The 19,571-nt window shown below is 40.7% G+C and overlaps 2 protein-coding genes and 1 non-coding gene across 5 annotated transcripts; 1 reads left to right on the top strand and 2 right to left on the bottom strand.

Annotated features, from left to right (window-relative positions):
- Window positions 1–164: 164 nt before the first annotated feature.
- Window positions 165–4,741, bottom strand: TPT1 (tumor protein, translationally-controlled 1). Its single transcript, XM_020971440.2, has 6 exons — window positions 4,652–4,741; window positions 4,232–4,305; window positions 3,161–3,351; window positions 2,567–2,672; window positions 1,791–1,907; window positions 165–375 (listed from the first exon to the last, which is right to left on the bottom strand). Exons 1-6 carry the CDS (start codon window positions 4,677–4,679, stop codon window positions 373–375), a joined length of 519 nt encoding a protein of 172 aa, XP_020827099.1. The 5' UTR covers window positions 4,680–4,741; the 3' UTR covers window positions 165–372.
- Window positions 443–569, bottom strand: LOC144454938 (small nucleolar RNA SNORA31). The gene has a single exon (XR_013483483.1). It is a non-coding gene; the product is annotated as a small nucleolar RNA SNORA31 (small nucleolar RNA).
- An 8-nt stretch (window positions 4,742–4,749) lies between the features above and the next one.
- On the top strand, window positions 4,750–18,063 carry LOC110197447 (uncharacterized). Of its 3 annotated transcripts, XM_020971392.2 has the most exons (4): window positions 4,750–5,787; window positions 16,020–16,103; window positions 16,302–16,479; window positions 16,810–18,063. In XM_020971392.2, exon 1 carries the CDS (start codon window positions 4,750–4,752, stop codon window positions 5,464–5,466), a length of 717 nt encoding a protein of 238 aa, XP_020827051.1. In that variant the 3' UTR covers window positions 5,467–5,787; window positions 16,020–16,103; window positions 16,302–16,479; window positions 16,810–18,063. The 3 variants fall into 3 exon arrangements, with proteins under 3 accessions (XP_020827051.1, XP_078003714.1, XP_078003715.1); XM_078147588.1 differs by having other exon boundaries at window positions 16,302–18,063; XM_078147589.1 differs by lacking the exons at window positions 16,020–16,103; window positions 16,302–16,479; window positions 16,810–18,063 and adding an exon at window positions 9,724–10,579.
- Window positions 18,064–19,571: the final 1,508 nt, after the last annotated feature.

Below are 19,571 nucleotides of genomic sequence, written 5' to 3'. Positions count from 1 at the left end.
TCTTCCCTTTTTCACAAGCAGTCAACTGTAGAAAAGTCTATCTGAAGAGTCTTACGCTGAAAAGTAACCTAAGACCAGGCAGTGATCTCTAAAACGATCCTTGAGGTACAACTTGTAGCAAGTTACTGTAATTTGAGCTTAAAAAACATTAGAATTCTCTCAAATGGGTTTAAATGCGTTTTATTTTAGACAACCTACATGACATGTTTTTAAAAACAATGCCTCCACTCCAAATAAATCAAGGTCAAAAATAAATGAATAAAGCTCAAGATGACATCAGTCCAAGTTTGTCCAAGTCCTGGTGTTGTGTAGACGACAAAAAGCAGCAGCCAGTTATGATGACAGGTGATTCAAAGTAATCAGCTGAATTTGTTACTGCAGTAAAAGGAGACAGGTTAAAAGGCTTTCCCCCAATATTGAACAGAAGCTACTTCTTCTATGTAAATGTATTCCTCTATTCAATCCTGGCTGCCACAAAGACAGACAGAAAGAGCGAGGACTTCTCTTTGGCACCCTAGTGCAAACCGGTGAACAACAGTAACTTGTTCAAGGTCTATCAGTGGATGCAGGTCAATGATTTATCAAAGCTTACCTAACCCCTGATGAACAGAATTTTTAACCTTTTATTTGGCCTCATACCCACTGCTCTTAATAAACTTACCTTTTTTAGCCAGAATTTTTGAACCTTATGCAGAGGCATAAGCTAATAAAATTTGTTTTACTTATCTTTTCTGAACATGTCCTAAAGCACTTGTCTCAACTTTTTCTCACAACATTAACTTAGACTGGAGAGACAGCAACTATCTATCCCAAGTCTACCTACCCATCCTTTAAGAATATAAGTAATGCATTTCTAGTTGTTATGTGAATATTGCTGGGGTTTGCCTCCCCAGCATGGGGAGAGAAAACAATGAACATTTAAAAAAAAAAAAGTAAAGTCCTGCAGTCCATCTCCTGTTGTATTAAGAGACTTTCCCAACCACTCTAAGATGAATCCATTTCTACTTCACTTGTTACCAATACAGGGTGTCTCTTCTATAGTAACCTTTTAATTAACTTCTCATGTTTATGCAAACACATTGCTATACAGGACATTGTTCATGTCAAAGCTTCAGATTCTCAGTTCTCTCCTCTGTAAACCAAAAGGGTTACTCTAAGTGACCTTTCCAACACAGAGTTCTATGATTCACCACAAATGGATTATGACCTCCTTGTGTCCCCTCTATGGCAAATCTGCTGGTGCCTTACACAATAGCAGACCCTTAAGGAACTGTGACCTGATTTTTGCCAATGAACATTTTCTCAGTTAAACACCAGCACTAATCTTAGACTAAAACTTATGCTATGATTGTTGCTAATGAAATGTAGCCTTGCAAATTTAAACAGTTATTCTCAATGCTTTTAACTAGTACATCAAAGTCAAAATGGGAACTATTTTGAAACTATAGAAAATATAGAGATGTCCAATAGGACATATACATGGAAACCTACCTAAACATTTCCTATCAGCCAAAGTTTTGGAATGATTTGAAACCTATGGACTTATGAATGTAATTTCAGCATCTAAAACTAAGCTTTATTACAAAATTAAGAAAAACTTTAAAAGAAAAGACAAACATTAGACCTGGACTGTTTTATGGCAAGAACATTAAACTTTTGTGGCTTTTATACTTCCTCTATCTAAGGTCACAAAGAAACCTAACATTCAACTATACTTCATTATCTACTTTCAAATAGATTGGGTGTTTTAAATTACTTTTACAGAAACAAAGTATTTTATTTTTACTTACACATTTCTCCATTTCTAAACCATCCTTAAAGAAAATCATATATGGAGTCACACCATCCTCACGGAAGTCCAAGAGAGCCACCATGCCATCTGGATTCATGTTTTCGCCTATGAAGAACTTGGGAAGGAGGGCAGGAAAGATAAAGCAACATGGTCACCAAGTATTTGATTTTTCATCACCATGATGATACAAGACACTGGGACTCCACATCCTCTTTCCTCCCCAATCACAAGTCTTCTAGTTCTAAATTCAGGGCTTTTGAAGTACTATACCAAGTAGCCTCCCCATTCTATTGATGTACATTCCTATTCAAAAATAGAGAGGGGGAATGACTATAGGATAGAAGGGGGATTACCAACAACAAAAGCACAACTGGAATTCCAAGCAAAGCTGCCTTTAAGGAGAAATAGATCTCTGAAAGCAGAGGGCCTTGGGACAAAAGTTAGCTATTTCACTTCTGACAGAATTTACCACTCCTATTTTTAAGCAAACTACACTGCACTCTGGACCAGACAGTCAGATTTCCCCAGAACAGTGTAATGTCATTTGTGATTAGAGCTCCAGAAATACAGCTTGGGGATATTACACCAACCCTAATAATTTGAATCTCCAAAGTATCCCAAGTACCCGAAGCTAAAATAAAACATCCCACAAGCTAGCAAACTATAGATAGATTCCAAAATACCCAAGTGGCCAAACATTTTTAAGCAATTTGGGGAAGGACAGTTAAATTGTTTATATTCCTTTGATCTGATCTGCAACTTCAAGATATTTACCTGATAGTTTTTAAAATTAGCAAGGATGTGTTTGATTTGTTCTGCAGCTCCCGTCATAAAAGGTTTTACTCTATCTGGCTTGTGTTCTTCAAGTCTGCCTTTGATTCTAAAACAAAAGAGTCTATTCAGTTTTTCTAAAATACTGAATTTTAAGAAAAATGAATAACTGAAATTGTTTTCTTACAATTAAATATCCAAAAGAAAAAAGAAACCCAAAATATTCACAATGGTCAAGTCCATATTGTAACGTCTTTTTTTACATTAAAAAAAAATCCCCCAAAGCTCCCCCAAATTGTCTACATTAAGTCAGAGTAGTTTTGTGCATATCCCAAAAATTCTAAAGAGGCTTGCTTATTAGCCATAGTGCTAATGACATTCCCAGGACACTAAATTCAAGTGTTTCCTGCCAACAGATCTTTATAATCTAACTATTCCAATCCTTTCTTCACAACGCTCACCTAAAAATTTTGCGACTATCCTTGTACCATAATGGTACTTAGAATAGTTAAACCATTAGGTCCTGGCTACAAGAAATAATGAATAACTAACTTATATTCAAACCTTTCAGTTATTTGAAAGACATTAATAACTTACGATTTCATGTAGTCTTTGATGTACTTTTTGTAGGATTCTTTTGTGAAACTAGTTTCTTGCAGATGATGGTTTATTACTATGTCAACTCCAGTGATTACAGTGGCATCTGTTCCTTCACCCTCAGGACCTTCAGCAGAGGCATTTCCACCGATGAGTGAATCATCAATGGTACCCTCTGTCCTACTGACCATCTGGGTTAGAAAAAAGGAAAAGAGGGGAAGGAAGATAAGAGTACAACAAAAAAATTTTCAAGATCCTTACAAATAAGCTGCTAAATACAGTCAACTAAGTAAGGCCTGCAATATCCATATGTTACCCATGAATAATAAATAATGTTGAATTAGCTTTCTTTTTTGGCATTCTACTTGTTATTTAAACAGTATATGGAACTCCAAAGGAAGGAAATTCTCTCTACCAATTCGTTATCTGTTGTGCTATAGTTGTCAAAGGATACTAGACCAGGGTCAATGTATGTGTCTGAAAATGGGACTTTAACTAAAGTCTTCCTAACTTCCTTTCGATCTTATTAATTGGTTCTTTGTATTACTATTAACTGGTGCTCACTTTGGTAAATTAAAATATAAAGGACCTGAAGTCTAAGACAAAGGATTAAGAGTATGGCCAGCCTTTAGTTAAAACGTTTAAACCAGATGACTTGGGTACTGGAGGAGGCAGCAGCAAGCATTAAGAACAGAATGTCTGCTCCGGCAGGGCTCTAGGGAAGGGGAGAGACGGACAAATCGAGGACGGCTGGGGATTCCGAGGGGAAAGCCTGTGCTGCTTCCCCCCAAGGTAGGCCAACCTTGTCGGCCCGCCTCCCCCCGGCTGCAGGGAGCCCTAGGCGCCAGAGGTGGCAGCAGCGCCTCTAGGGAACGGGCCTCGCTCTCCAATACCTCCTGGAAACTTCGGTCTCGGCGGGGGCCTTCGCCAGGAAACCGCGTCTCCTCCGCCAGGAGGCGGATTGCACAACCTCCCTCCCTCCCTCCTCACCACGCCTGCGGCCTGGGAGCTGCGGGAACCCAAGCCATGCCGCGTCGCCACCCCCGCCTCCCTCCCCGGCCCCGGCCTCACCTTCCCCTCCACCTCCAGGCACAGCCCGTTCGCGATCTCCCGGATCTTGTAAATGTCGGAGAACATCTCATCATCTGCTCGGGGACAGACAGACTTGGGGCCCCAACTCACTCCCCACCGGCCCGAAGCAGGCGCCCCCCCTTCCCCCCAGCACTGGCCTCAGTGTCAGTGCCGCCATTTCCTCCCTCCCGGGGGCCGCCAGCCCCGCGCGCGCGCCATGTCTCTCCCCCTCCCCCCAGCCAAAACCCGGAGCCCATCCGGGATCTAGAGGCCTCGCGGCCGGCGCGCGCCGCTCCTCTCCCCGCCCCCGGCCGCCTCGCGCCTGGCCGGGGCGGCGGCGTCCTCCCTCCTATTCCTACCCCACCCAGCTCTCCCCTTTCCCCAGCGCGCGGCAGCAGGGGTCGCGCGGGCAACACTCACGGCTGATGAGGTCCCGGTAGATGATCATGGCGGCGGAAGGAGGGAGGCGGCGGCGGCTGCGCTAGCGCTGCGGGGGCCCGGAGCTTGGTGTGAGCGCGATGCAGCCGGAGCGGCGCTTGGGGGGGAAGGGGGGAGCGGGCGGAAAAGGCCGAGTCAGCCGCTCCCCAACCTCATATAGAGGGCACGTTCCCCCTACGTCACTGCCCCCCCACCCCCGTGCAGCCGGAAGCCCTGCAACCGGGGACGTGTCACGCAGGCCCCGCGGGGGAGGGGGCGTGGGGATGGAACCGAGAAGCATCCAGGCACTTCCCCACCGAGACACAATGCTCCGTTCCAATGGGGTCGGCGTATCCCCGGTGCCCGCGGGGAGGGGCGGAGGGGCACCGGACCCGGTCTGGCCGAGAGGGGGGTCGGCGGGCCCTCCGGGGGTGCCCCCGCCGGAAGGGGGCGGGGCTCGGGAAGGCCAGGCCTCTCGTCGGTGGCCCCGCCCTTTCCCCGCCCCCTTCCGCTGGGGGAGACCAGCCCCACACTTGTGCTTCGGCCGAGGCCTCGACGCGCTCCCTTCCCTTCGCACCCGGAGATGGCTCGTTGCCCGCGGGCAGCCGGGGCGAGGGGAAACACCTCCCGCTGCGCGTTCAGCCGTTTGCAGAAGTTTGGGGCGCTCGGATAAGCCCTCCCCCTTTGGATCTTGGTCCGCTCCGGCCCGGCCACATCGGCTTTGTTACGGGGCAGAGCTCAGAGCCGATGAGCAAATAATGCAGGCGAGGGTCCTCCCGGCCCCGGAGAGCGCCCACCAGCTGAGGCCGGACGCCTGAGGCCTGTCCCCTGCCCCGCCTGCCAAAGGAGCCATCGCCTTTCTCATCTGTGAAATAGACGGCGCTTGCGGTCACTTCCAGCCCTGAAATGCCCAGCGTGTGCGAGGGAGGCTTTCAGTGGCCGTGCAGTCCGGCCCTACGGGAACCATCAAAAGTCCCTCTGCAGTAATGCCTTAGGATGTAGCCCATCTGATGTTTGCTTGACAGCCTAGTGAGGAGATATTTAGGGCTCCCTAGGCAGCCCATTTTACTCTTTGATAGATCTAACAAAAGGCTTTCCTTGCATCCTGGGCCGTGCTGGAACTGATGGTTTGATTTTCAGTGAGTATTTACACCTCAAAGCGGCAAACATTACAAATCCGGGCATGATTTATTATTGTTTTGTTGATTGTCTAGCCTTAATAACGCAAATTAAAAGTGTTGTGCCCACATTTCTTGGAGAACCACATTTACCAGCACATCCCTGCTGCTTCAAGCCAAAATTTGCTTCTGCGACTTCTGCCTTTTGCTCCTAGCTTTGTCCTCCTAGGCGAAGCTGAACAAGTCCGATCTTTCTTCCACAGAGCAGCCTTTCAAATGCTGGAAGATGACTATCCAACTTAATTCAGCAAACATTTATTTAGCTTCTTTTATGTGTTAAATACAAAGCTTAGGTGCTGAGGACACAAAGACCCAAAAGTCCCGAAGTTGGAGTGCTGCCTTCCAAGACTTCTCTTGTCCAGGCTAAACATTCCACTTGATAGCATCCTAGATGTAGAGCTTGAAGATACCTTAGATGTCATTTAGTCCAACCACCACATTTTACAGATAAAAAACTGAGAAGGAAAGGTGGAATTACCCAGGATCCCAAAAGTAGTAAGCAGCAGAGTCAGCCTTAGATCCAGTGCTCTTGAGATTATCCTCCAGTCTTTCAACTTATATGACAGGTCAGGGCCCTTCACCCTACTGGGCATGCTCTCCAGCTTATCAGTGTTTTCTTAAAATACAATGCTCAGAATTAACAGTTCTAAATCTCTGAACTGAATGTGGTTTTGATATCAGTATGTGATTTATTGTGTCAAACAGATGAAAAATCTTAGAAGTAATTGTGGGCTCTAAGGTAATTTCTGCCAGGCTCCTGACTCCTTGTAAGGCACGGGACCCAGGACCATATGGCACTTTTCTTCCATAGTATCTATGCACTGTTGTTACAAATGCCATCTATTAGGGACACCTTAATCTTTACCACCAATAGGGTAGGTAACTAGCTCTGTAGGATAATGTTGCAGGAAAAAAAAATTGGTTCAGCATAAAAGAGATGTGAGCATTAAAACTGGCAGGTTGATGCTTTTTAAAAAGATAATTAGGGGAATTGCTGGGGGGAAAAAAGCATAGTATGTGAACGTAATTATCATTCAGTAAGAAATGATAAATAGGAGGAATTCTGAGAAACTCATCAAGAACTGATGCAGACTGAAATAAGCAGAACCAAGAAAATGACGTGTACAATGACTACAACCATGTAAATAGAGCACTGAAAGGTTAAACTCTGAATAATGAAAAAAACTAAGAGCATTCTGTGTGGGAAAGAGTGAAATGTTATTGTTCACTCGTGTCTAGCTCAGCACACCAGGCCCTTCTGTCCTCTGTCTCAAACTCTGTCCAAGCTCATGTTCATTGCTTCCATGACACCTATCCATCTCATCCTCTGCCATACTCCTTTTACCTTCAATTTTTCACATCATCAAAGTGTTTTTTAGTAACTCCTGTCTTCTCATTATGTGATAATAGTATTTAAGCTTCAGTATTTGTCCTTCCAATGAATAGTCAGAGTTAATTTCTTTAAGTATTGATTAATTTGATTAGTGAAACACACCTCTGCCCTTATTGCAGATAGGGACCTATTAGTTAGAATAAATTACATTGTCAGAGAAAGTCAAAAGAGTTCAGACTAGAAGAGGTCAGAAATGACGGGCATAAACATAAAAGACATGTATTTTTTAAGGAAAAAGGGAATTACAGTTGTGAGTATTAATAATGGTAATACCATTAATTAAGAAGCCATATGTTGTATAGCAGAAGAGTATAATCAATATCAGTCACATTATTACGGTAACTCAAGGCATTTAACTTACCCTTTTGGCATCCTTACAAGGATTCCTGTTATTTCTCACTTTTAGCTGAAGAAACTGAGTCACAAAGAATTTGTTACTTATCCAAGATCACTTAACAAGTTTTGGCAAAGGTCCAACGGGGTGCCACATTTCTTGGTTCCCTGTCCAATGCATTTTCCATTGGAAATGTCTCTGTAGTCAGAGAAAGTTACATGCTTTGAAGACATTTCCAGTATTTAACTCACATGCTGCTGTCCTGAATGTGAGTGAAAATTATTTAAATCAATAAAAGGAAGAAACTGAATGAGTTATTTTCCATATTGAAACTAAGTGAAACTTATTTTCCCTCAAGGATTCTCAATTTCATCCCTGTGTATGCCCACCATAGACACAAACCTTAATTCCTTCATGGTAGATTCCTACCATAGTAGATGGTTTTGCTGAGCAAAATGCCTATGTAAAAGGGATAAGACCTTTAGAAACTAGCCAGCCTGGTCCTCAAGAGAGAGAAAATACAATTTGTCTCTGGGTTGACATTCAAAGTGTTTTCAGTTTAGTTTAGGACCTGCCAGAGCCTGTGGTCCGTTGGCATAGCATATAATGGGAGGACTTTAACATCAGATAGTAGGTAAAATTTAGCTAACAAAAAAAGAAGCATAACTTTTCATTCTGGACACTTGAACAGTTTCTCCCTTTTTTAATGTTATAAATTATGTAGCTTAGGGCTTTGCTTTTTAAAAAGTTGTATAATTTTTACTCTAATTTTTCAGGGTTCATGAGGCAACAATAATGGAATTTTTTTTTTAATCTCACTTTAGTAATCAAGAGAAGTAGTATCCAATTTATAGAGACTTGATTAGACATTACTCCTCCTTCAACCCCTTAAGCTCCAATCAAGCTCTCCAAACTGTACAGGACAGTTTGTCACCTCCGTTGATGTCTAAAGACAGGTCGTCCCATCCTATGGCTTGAAATGCTTTCCTTCTGTACTGCTGACTCTTAGAACCCTTCAAGGTTCAGCCCAAGTGTTACCTCCCTTAATATGTCTTTCATAATCTCCCTAGTTGTTAGTTGTCTTTCCCCCCAACCATAATCATTGTTTATTTATATTGCATATAGTCTGTATTTACTGATCTCTGTCCCCTAGTAGAATGTAAGCTCTTTGAGGGCAAAGATTCTTTGTCTTTGTCTTGTATTTCTTACCACCACCTCCGTCCCACCTCTACCCAGTGCTTGACACTTAGACACTTAAAAGTTGCTTGTTTGAAACAAGCATATATCTCCCCATCCCCTGGAGCCAAGAGATTGGGAGCTAATTTTTTCTTCAGTCTCCAAGCAGTAGAAGTGGTTCTCTTTACTCCAAGATGAAGTCATGGATTCTAAGAACAGGGTGATAGAATTGGGGAAGGAGCTGTAGACCTAGGCCTTGAATTGATGCACAAATGCAGCAGAACATTTCTCAGTTCTAATCTAGAGCTTCAGTCATACCCTTTCTTCTGTTGGGCACCAGGACTGTCTTCTTTTACATTTTGCCCCCAGTTAATATAAGAATGTGTCCCATTTAGATTTCTGTGACGCAAAAAGCAAAGATAGAGACAATGAAATGTAACAGTGAGGTCCTTTTAGGCATAAATGAAACATTCCATACCCAGTAAGCATCTGAGGCCTTTGAATAGTGAAATTGAATATGAAAAAGGTCAGATGACAGAATGAACTTGTCCCTAGAACATAGTCTCTAGTCTGTTCATTTGCATAAGAACCAGTTGGAATCTAGGAAATGTTCTGAACTAGGCACCATAAATTAGTCTGAGGTCTCTCACTAAGGGAACCAAGTTTAACAGAAAATTTTTTCAAAGAAGACAGGCAAAACTTATATTTCCTTCCTGAAAATGACAAGAATCAGAGCTGAGACCTTGAATGAGCAAAATTGGAGAGGCTTTTTTCAATCATAAGCTAAGGATCTTTTCCCTTTCTAAAAGACCACCCCCAGTAAAAGAGTACAGTAACCCTAAGTTAAGTCTAAGGTGGCAGGTGGTAGAGACTACAGATTCCCATTGAAGAGCAAGCCCAAGAAATCTAGTGAATTGAGCCATCCAGGAGATATATTGTGCCTTGTGAAGGTCTAGCGAAGTAACCAAGTGACCTATCTGTTGTTGCCCAGCAGTAAATTGACACATCTAGCAGAGACGCCATGTAAGGAGCAAGCCCAGCTGAACTACCCATACATCTGAGAAGTAGTGGGGACCCAGTAAAGTCTAGCAGCAGAGGTCCCCATCCATCACAAATACTACTGATACCCTACCCTGCAATGAACTTTGTCAAGACTCTCCAAAAAAAGAAAGAACATTGAGTCCTTGCAGTCCCAGAGTATGTGTTGTATTCGCTGCATGTGTTCACAACAGGTGTGCCTCCCTACAACAGTACATTAAGTTTATGCCTACTCCCCACCCTTCAGGGATTCTGTGTATTATTTGTGGTAGAGTATAACTAGGTGTTGGGGGGAAATGTTTTATAAACTATTTTTCTTGTTATGGCATTTGAATAAGCCTTTAAGAGCTAATTGAGTCTGTGAGCTGATTGTTTATGGAAGACATACAGGTTGGGGTTTGTTAGCTGTAGTGTTAGGTATTTAGCCACAGGATTACCCCTAGAACCCAAAGTCATTTCTGGTCCTCCTTAATGTCAGTGCCTTCTCTAAGATTATCTCCAGTTCACATCTGTAATCTGTAATTTGTGGAGATCATATCTGTGCAGTTTTCCTCACCTGGAGTTCCTTATACCAATAAAATAAATAGATCCAGTCTCCTCAAAACAAGAATAACAAAAAAACCCCACCCAAAACAAAACCAAAAAAGATTATCTCCAATTTATCCCATAAACATCTTATTTGTACACAGTCATTTGCATGTTATCCCTTCTCATTACACTGTGAAATCCTTTACTGAAGGAGACTATTTTTGTCTTTCTTTGTACCCCTAACCAGTGCCCAGCACACTTAATAAATGCTTGTTTTGACTTGATTTGACTTTGGCAATCGACTCTCTGGCAAGTCAAACGTTTGGTGACTAAGAGACGGACTGAGAGGCGTCCTGGACTCTTTTGGTCTCCTTGTAGTAGTTATTTTATATTTGTTTAACTGCTGGATAAAATCATTGTAATCAGTTTTGATATCATTTCTTTTATCCATTTCCCATTTTTAAATTTTTAATAGTTTAAATAATTCAGGGTTAAATCTTCTTAATTGTATTGTGCCATGTCATTTTCTCATTACTATTATTTCTTCTTGTCAAGTATAAATCCTGATCTTAGCTGTGATGAGTTTTCCTTTTTTTTTTAATTGTGTAACTGCTTCAGGGATTTTCCACATCCTTAATGTCTTTTCCTGCCTGCTGAAATGTAATTGGTTTCATCCTTTGAGATATTATTTGGTGTTTGCCATGTCCAGCATCTAATAATTTTTTTGAGTAATATGGCATTGCAAGACTTCCGTATAATCTACAAATCTTGCCTCTCATTGTTTCTCCTAAATCATACTTTCCTATGTAATTCTTTCCATCTTTACCTTTTTCCCACCTTTGCCTTCAAGTCAATAAGTACCAGAGTGTATTTTGATATAATTTCAATGAGTTCTGCATAAAATTTCTCTACCAGTTTGTCCTTGGCAAGTGGCATTGCTGTGCAAGCTGCATTTCTTTTCATGGTGGTGTTTTCCAAGTGTTTATCACTAGTAGTGCAATATATATGATGACAAAATGTGCCATGAAATAATATTTCTTGTACCATTTGAGTGTCTAATAATTTTTTTTTCACCAGTTCCTTTCTTTGCTTCTCCAAGGATTGCATGAGTCATCCTTCCATTTAGCTGCACCTTCCTTCTTTCTTCTGGTTTCATTGATAGCAAGAATGTTGAGATTGATCTGATTTAGTGTATACTCTTTGGTCTTTGAACAAAGATCTCCCATTTAGAGCATCAACAAGCAAATTAAAGTTTGTGGATGATCTAGGAACTGCATGAAAATTTTAGTACTTTCCTTCCTCTTTTACATCACTTTTCCACAATCACTTGTGGGGTTCCTATTGGGAAAATGCCATAATAATACACAGTAAGAAGTGAACGCCATTAATTTAAACTCTGTGAAAGGTGGAAACCCGGACATGTTGACCTGTTAAAAATCATAAATAAGATATTGAATCACTGAGTCATAACTTAGATCCTGTGACCAGTATGTGACCAGTACATGACCAATAGCCAACCCTGAGTGCCTGGGCATTTACCCGACAGCGCTGGGTAGACGCCTGGATGTCTGTGAACCAGGTTCAATACTAAGGATAAACTAAAAGATTAGCCAACATGTTAACTAAGCAGAAAAGCCCAAAATATCCCCCTGTCCATAGTGAAGCACCCCACAGTTCCTCCTCCCTTTGTCTGATTTCTGAAATTACCACTGGGCTTTCCTGGGGTCTTTTCAGAGATCCAGCCTCTAGTTTGACCACTTCCTCAGCCTGATGACTATCAAACTCTTGGTTGGGATCCATCATACTGTCCCAGTGTAAGTATCCAATCGATTAAACTTGCCCGTAATCAGTCTGGAGATGTTTGGCCAATTTCTTTGGTGTCAAACTTGTCCCAATGAGGAATTCCAAAGAAGAACATGAGTAAAATAGAGAAGATGGGAAGGACTGTGGTGAGAGTGAATCATGACAGGCAGATAGCTAGAGCTCTCTCTACTGGTATCCTCAGGATATCAGGAGAAAGCAAAGAAAATTTCCAGCAGGTTGGGTGTTCCTCCGCTGGTGAATGTCAGGAAGGACATCTAAGAGAGTCACCCAGGATGGGGAGGCAGGGCTGAATTGTGATGTGCATCTTGGAGGGAAACTCTGGAATTGATGAGATCGTAAATGCTTTTGAGTATTTAAGTATTATTATTGATTGCTAGGAACTCTAGGAAGGAATAACATTAAAAGACTCCATTGTATTCTTTCTCCCCTACCCCTACTCTAGCCATTTTTGTTTTTTCATTTAGGACCTTCTCCCCTTCACTTGCTAGTCAGTTAATGGCAGTAGAAAGTAAAGTCCTTGAAGGAACACTTTCATATTTTGTCTTTTTCCCCCCCAAATGCCTAGCACATTTCCTTGTATATAATAGGCACTTCATAAATGCTTATTGATTGATTGTTTGAGGGCAAGGTCTGTCTCAGTAGGTGTGCATTTGTATCCACTGAACCCAGCGTAAGGCTTAGTATATAGTAGTTGCATTTAATAAATGCTTGTTAATTGAATTTAGTTCAGTTTGAGTGATGAAAAAAAAGTAGCACAAATATTTGTTGGATATTGCATTACAGCAGCTGTGGTGAGTTAATCTAGCCTCTACACAGCTGTCAGACTGATATTCCTAAAGTACACAGGTCTGGCTATGCCATACCTGATGGGCCCAATTGTTCTAATGTATGCCTCTTGCCTTCTCTTTGGGCTTTTCATATATTTCAGAGTCTGCCTCCTGTCTATTATTCCAGGATCATTCCACAGTTCTTCACTTCCCGTATCTATGCGGCAGCCAAATTGACCTGTTTATTATTCTCTTTGTGTGTCATTCCATCCCCAGTCTCTGGGCCTCCATTTATAACCCCATGAGCACAGCCTCCCCTACCTAGAATGGATGCCCTCTACAACTCTGTCCCTTATAAGCTCTAGCTTCCTTAAATCCCACCTCAAATTCTGCTTCCTTTAGGAAGTCTGTCCCAATACCCCCATTTGCTAGGGCTCTGTCTGCACCTAGAAGTTGCTTTTTGTCTGTCTTGTACATGTTTTGTATTCACTTTTCTGTATATGTGTTTAGCTCTAGAATGTAAACTTTTTGAGAGCAGGAACTTTTTTTCCTCCTTGTATCCTCAATTCCTGGTACATAGTAGGCAATAACGAAGGACAAGCTAGATGTATGGCTAAGCTCTAAGAGAGGAGAGGGATTAGTGGTGCCTTGGAGGTATGGGCCAGAACGTAGAGATAGAAGAGTATCTGAAGACACTGCAGACCAGTAAAGGTGAAGGGGAGGAGCAGTTTTAGGTTTGCTCTCCCTTCTTCCAGTTATCAATATTTCCAGCTCATTAAGATGGTACCTAGCCATCTAGGTGGCAAAGTGAATAGAGTGCCTGGCCTGGAGTCAGAAAAACACATCTTCCTGAGTTCAAATGTGACTTCAGATATTTGCTAGCTATGTGTCCCTGGGCAAGTCACTTAATCCTGTTTGCCTCAGTTTCCTTATCTGTAAAATGAACTGGAGAAGGAAATAGCAAGCCACTCTAGTATCTCTTATCAAGAAAACTCCAAATGGGGTCATGAATAGTCAGATACAACTAATATGACTAAACAATAACAGGATGGCATGTGAAGTTAGATGGGAAATGGGAGGGAGTTGAGAAAGGTTGTTCCCAGGCTCATCCTAGTTGATGGGAGAGTAGACAGGGAAGGAAATGTGAAAGGAATGGAGATGGTGTGTTGGCTGTTTGTATGTGAGGGATATGTATGTATATGTGTTGAGGCTATGACACGGAATGCAAGTCAGAGACTTCAGGCTTTAAATTTGCCTCAATTAATCTTTTAATTTTTGAAGTATATCTTCAAGCTGAAATCAATAGAGAGAAAATAGAATGAGTAAATGTCTTAAGTTCCTTGGTTGTTGGTATGGTAACAGTTTCTTTCCAGGTTATCTTAGTAGGGGCAACTGTAATGTTAGTTAATGAAAGGAAACTTTTTTTTCCTTCTAGAGCACTAGGGCCTGGTAATTTTAAAAATATCTTTTAAATAAAAGACCTCATACAGCAGAAGCTTCAGAAATGTAAACTGGTAGAAAAATATCCAAAATTTAATTTACAGATTTTTTTTAGAAGAGCGATTTCCTGCTGGCATGCAAGAGTATTCTCAAGTTACATGTACTAATGGTAATTTCTATTTAGGCAGAGTTTTAAGGTGTTTAAAGATGTTGACACATTATCATATTTGACCCTCACCACAAACCTGTGAGTTGAGGTGATTTTTATTCCCTGTTTTACAGATTAGGAGTTTGAAGTTCAGAAGTTAAGTAACTTACCCAAGCTCTTGCAGCTAGTATTTTAATGAGTTCCTGCCTCCAAGTATAATGTTTGGTCTTATCTGTAAGAGTCTAGAGGCCAGTATCTTTCTTACTAACTGTCCAAGTTTAAAAAATAAATTTGGACTGCTTAGCCCTTTTTGAGCATGAATTTTACAACCAGAGTGGTGTCTACTTTGCTAATTTGTCACATCACAGACTTGTATTTAAGATGAACAAAAGCTTTCTAGATGCAAATGTAACATGGTTGTTTTTCTCTTATAGCTTTAGTTCAAAATAACTGTAGGGCACAATAAAATTTGAATAGCCATGTTATTTAAAGTTAGAGCCCAGCTTAAAGTTTAAATGTCAGTTTTGTATGTCTAAGTGAAAATTTTTTTAGTTACACCTATGCATACTTACTAATACAGTACTACAGTGTGAATTCAGTTCAACTTAACAACTAAGAGCTGATTAAGTACAGGCTGTGGGGAGCTAACTACAGGATGGGAAAAACAGTCCCTAAACTCAAAGAATTTATATTCTCCTGGGGGAAAAGCTTACCTCCTACTGTCCTTTTAAAAATACTATTAAAATTAATCTCCAATTTTAAAATTTAATGAAATTGTGTATGAAATTATTTTTTTAAAAACTGTAGAGCACCAGTCAAATATAAACTGTTACTATAAAATATATGTTGCTCCAACTGCTTCATATTTCTGGTTTCTGTCTTTTACTTTTGCCTGGAAACCTATTTGTTTATTGAACAAATTAACATTAAAGTTATTAGTCATTAAGAGGTATCAGCTCAGCTATGGGTGAACCAAAAGGAGTCAAAAGGTTGATTTTTAAAAGCCATAAGGATTAAGAACAAAGCTGGGTTATTATCAGCTTTTAAAGGAACAAGCCTTTTTAACAAAAGCAAAATAAAAAAAACAAGATTTTTCTTGGTGTTCAGGGGTTTCCCAGACCTTTGGCCAACTTCCCATAGATGGCTCTTTAACAATGAGGTTTGAGAGATGGATCCAAAGTAGCAAAATCAACAAGAAATAAACATGAATAAATTGAGAAGTTAGTAAGCATGGATAGGGAAGGGGAATTGTAGTGAGGTAGTAACAGGCCAGAAGGCAACTGGGCCTTTAGTCAAGCTTCTGCCAGCCCTGCACCATTGATTTCCTTTTCCAAGAAGGAGCTGCACTTCTTTGTGCAGGTCTTCCTTAACTTTAACCCTTCAAATTATATTAAAGTGAATAAATTTCAAAGAAATCATTATAGTTAGACATCTGGTGACTTTGGTGCTACCCTAGGTATTCTGTTGTTTTAGTGTTCTGTGGTAACATCATGTTGACTGGGGTCCCTGCCATGTAGGTGACATTAATTTTTTTTTCCCTAACAGGCAGAGAATCGTTTCCAGGCTTGATTAATCCAGGGGGCTAAGAGTTTGAGTTGCCTAGGGTATAAAAAAGCCAACCCCTGAGGAGTAAGTATCCCCCAGATTTAGCAGATGTTCCCCTGCTATGAGGGGAACTAACTCCATCTGATCCAAAGCACCTTACTGACCAGCTAAGTTTCTATACTGAGATGAAGAAAGCTGAGTCCACTTAACCTATTTCTGTATCCTTGCTGAGGGTCCTTTCCATGCTATTGTTAAGTAAACTTCTTAATTTTTTTGTATTAGGTACTCTGAGAGTGTCTCATGTTATTCGAAACTCCTGAGCCTGAGCCATGGGATAGAGAAAGAAGAAGCCAAGGGATGAGGAGGGACTGAGTCTGGCCTGGTCCTATAACATGTTCCCTTCAGCTAGATTTTGGCAGGGTCAGCCTGGCCCTGGCTCTGGATTGGCATAGTGTTTCGTGTAAGTAAAGCAGAGCAAGTCTAAGCCAGGTATCCAAATATAAGACAAATCTGGCATACTTGCCCATGTGAACCAGAACAGTAAAAAACAAAACAAAACAAAAATAAAACAGGCTTTCAGTTTCCAATTAGCAATTTTTTAAAAAATTGTGATACTAAAATTGTAGCTATAGGTATATTTCGTCTGTCATTGATAATGAAGAAAGTACATATTTTAAAATTGGGGCAAGGCCAGGATTTTATTATATATGCCTTTTAAAGTCTCAGCTATAACATAGTATTACTGTTATTGAAGGCAGGTTTGTTTTCTGTTTTGCTTTGTTTTTGGTAGAAGAGAGGAAATCTTAGGAACATCCTCTGCCTCCTACACTGGCAGGAACAGGAAGGAAGGAAGGAAGGAAGGAAAGAAGGAAGGAAGGAAGGAAGGAAGAAATGGGAAGGAAGAAGAGAAAGAAAGAATAGAAAGTAAATAACCAATAAGAACAGCAGTAAACAAGGATGACTAAAGTGTAGTGAAAAGAAAAATGCTGGTAAGGAGTCCAGGGTTTTCATTGCAAGTCCATCTATTACTAGCAGTATGATCTAGAGAAAGTCACTTAATCTCTGTGCCTTATCATGCTTGTGAATTACGTCCAAGATGGCTGTCACAATGGAAAACATGGTTTTTTTCCTCCATATGAATACTCCCTTCAGTGTGATAGATTGCATCCCCCCACGTCTTAGTCTCTATGACTTGTAGTGGCCATAGAAAATTAATCTTGTTATGACCATCCTTCTGGTAAATTGCTTACCTAGGCTGGTTCTTTGACAAGGTGGTCTGTCACTTGCTGATACTCAAAACCTTGCCATTTCAGAGTTTTACCCTTGGAGGGCAGGGACATCTTCATATTGCAAAGAGCTATAGTTATACAAAGGGGATTATACTTGCATTACCTACCTTATGGGGATTGGGAATGAAAATGCTTTATAAACTGCATAGTACCAAATAAATATGAGCTATTATTGTAGGGATGCAGCCATGCTAAGCACTAGGGATATGAATACAAAAGCCCCTGTCCCCAAGAAAAGAGGGTCTAAGTCATAGAATTTCTATTGGTCAGGTGCAGGAAACTTTTATCTCATCCGGTGCCTCAAAGTGCTTTGTACATGGTATGTGATTAATAAAAATTTGTTGAACTCAATTTAGCTCATCATGAATAAGGAAAATAGTAAATAAGGAAAAGGATCCAAAGGCTTATTAGGTTCCAGGAGTGTGCCTACCCATTACCCTAGTAGTCAAAGGAAATGACACTGAGTAATGCTGAAAGCCGTGTCGAGCTAATTAGGAAATATGACATTATATCAATAAGTTACCTAATTCTGTCTATAGTCAAGCTTTCTGGTATCCAACTGTTTCTAAAATATACTTTCTAGCTTGCTAGCTCTGTAATAATAGGCAACAAATTTTACTAAAGCATAGCTTTTGAAAGCCTTTGAGGAAATACTTGATTAGTTCTACCACCAAAGCAACTTTTAAGAAAACTAATCAAGCAATATAATTCTCAGGATGCCACAAATAGTTACAAATAAATATATTTTCAAAATCTCTGCTGAATTTTAAGTGGTCCAACTAAAACTTCTAAGTTTTTCCTTCCATCCATGTCTATACCTTCCTCTGGGGGCTGTCTCCAGTCGTCTTGATGTATATCTTGCCACTGGACCCACATGGCTGTGGAGGAGAAGATGAGGCTGGTGACTTTGCACAGCCCTCCCTCACTTAAATCCAAGTCACTTCAAGTCATGGCATGACCTCCCTAATGTCATGGTCCTCTTCAAGAACAAAGGGTGAACAACAACAACAATACTTCCTCTGTTCTGATACTAACAAAATAACATATCCTTGACTGGGAAGTCCAGATGCATAGGAAATAAGATTCGTAAGGATGTGCGTAGGGAAGAGAGGCTGAAATAACATTGACTCAGCTATCTTTCTTTCTCCCTCTACCACCCCTTTTTTCAGACAGATTCTTGTTTTTATGGATAGAGAAGGGGGGGGAAACAGCCTAATTCCCTTATTGCCCTCCACCTTTCAGTAACTAATGGTAGCTTCGGTTGGCAGCAGGAAAAATAGGGGAAGGTACAACATAATACAAAGGTTAGAAACTTTAATAACGTCTCCAAACATTTTGAACTGTAAGTATTTGGGTTCTAATTTACATAGTCATTTGCATGTTATCTTCCCCAGTAAATTGTGAACTTCTTGAGATCAAGAACTATGGGGTTTTTTTTCTTGTCATTGTATCCCCAGGGGTTTTACACACACACACACACACACACACACACACACACACACACACACAGAGTCAATGCCTGGCACTTAGTAATCACTTGCTATAGGCTTGTTGACTTGATCAATTGACTTGCCAATAGTAAGGCAAACAAACAAAAAAACCCAGTCATTTAGGAAGTACTGTAAAGAAAATTCCCATTGTAGAGTGTTAATTGATTCACAAATTCTTTATTTTTCTGAAAATGGATCTTTGAGGAAGCAATATAGGGTATTTGATAGCTTGTGAGGGTTTGAAGTGAATATTTGCCAACATTCTGTAGAAGATAACAGTTTATCTCTGGCTTTCCACTCCTTCAAGTAGCTAGCACCCTTAAGGTGGGAGTTAGAGATAATGAATGATACATTGAAGTGTGTTTTCACTCCTTTAAAGAACCCTTTAAGGGTTCACAGTTACTTCTAAAGACAATCTTCAATATAAGAATATGTTTATCTGTACAATTTCAATGCTTATCCTCTTAGTAATAGCCCAGACGATATATATAGGAAATGTTTGGTTCTTTTCAGTCTTTCTAAACCAGTGGCTGCAATTAGTAGTCCAGCACCAATAAAAGTGTGAATGGGGTGTGTCTTATTTTGTGTTCTTAGTTATTTTGATGAAGAACAATTTTGTTACAAATATAAGATCAATTCTGCTAAAAAAAAACCCAAACAAACTATTAAGTGCTAACTTGCATGAGTTGACTGAGATACAGGGTTCAAATTCACACATGGATCCTATAAAGACTCCAAAATAGTTATGTGGTGGGTGAAGGATGAAATGACTG

The sequence above is a fragment of the Phascolarctos cinereus genome, unplaced genomic scaffold, assembly GCF_003287225.1.
Source record: "Phascolarctos cinereus isolate Bilbo 61053 unplaced genomic scaffold, phaCin_HiC Scaffold_7;HRSCAF=346, whole genome shotgun sequence".
Lineage (NCBI taxonomy): Eukaryota > Metazoa > Chordata > Mammalia > Diprotodontia > Phascolarctidae > Phascolarctos > Phascolarctos cinereus.
This window is presented reverse-complemented; position numbering and strand designations above follow the sequence as displayed.

Coding starts and splice junctions, on each gene's coding strand:
- TPT1 (XM_020971440.2), bottom strand. CDS start 4,679: ATGATCATCTACCGGGACCTCATCAGCC. Junction 4,306..4,651: donor CTACCGGGACCTCATCAGCC/GTGAGTGTTGCC, acceptor GTCCCCGAGCAG/ATGATGAGATGTTCTCCGAC. Junction 1,908..2,566: donor CTAATTTTAAAAACTATCAG/GTAAATATCTTG, acceptor CTCCTTCCCAAG/TTCTTCATAGGCGAAAACAT.
- LOC110197447 (XM_020971392.2), top strand. CDS start 4,750: ATGCAGCCGGAGCGGCGCTTGGGGGGGAAGGGGGGAGCGGGCGGAAAA.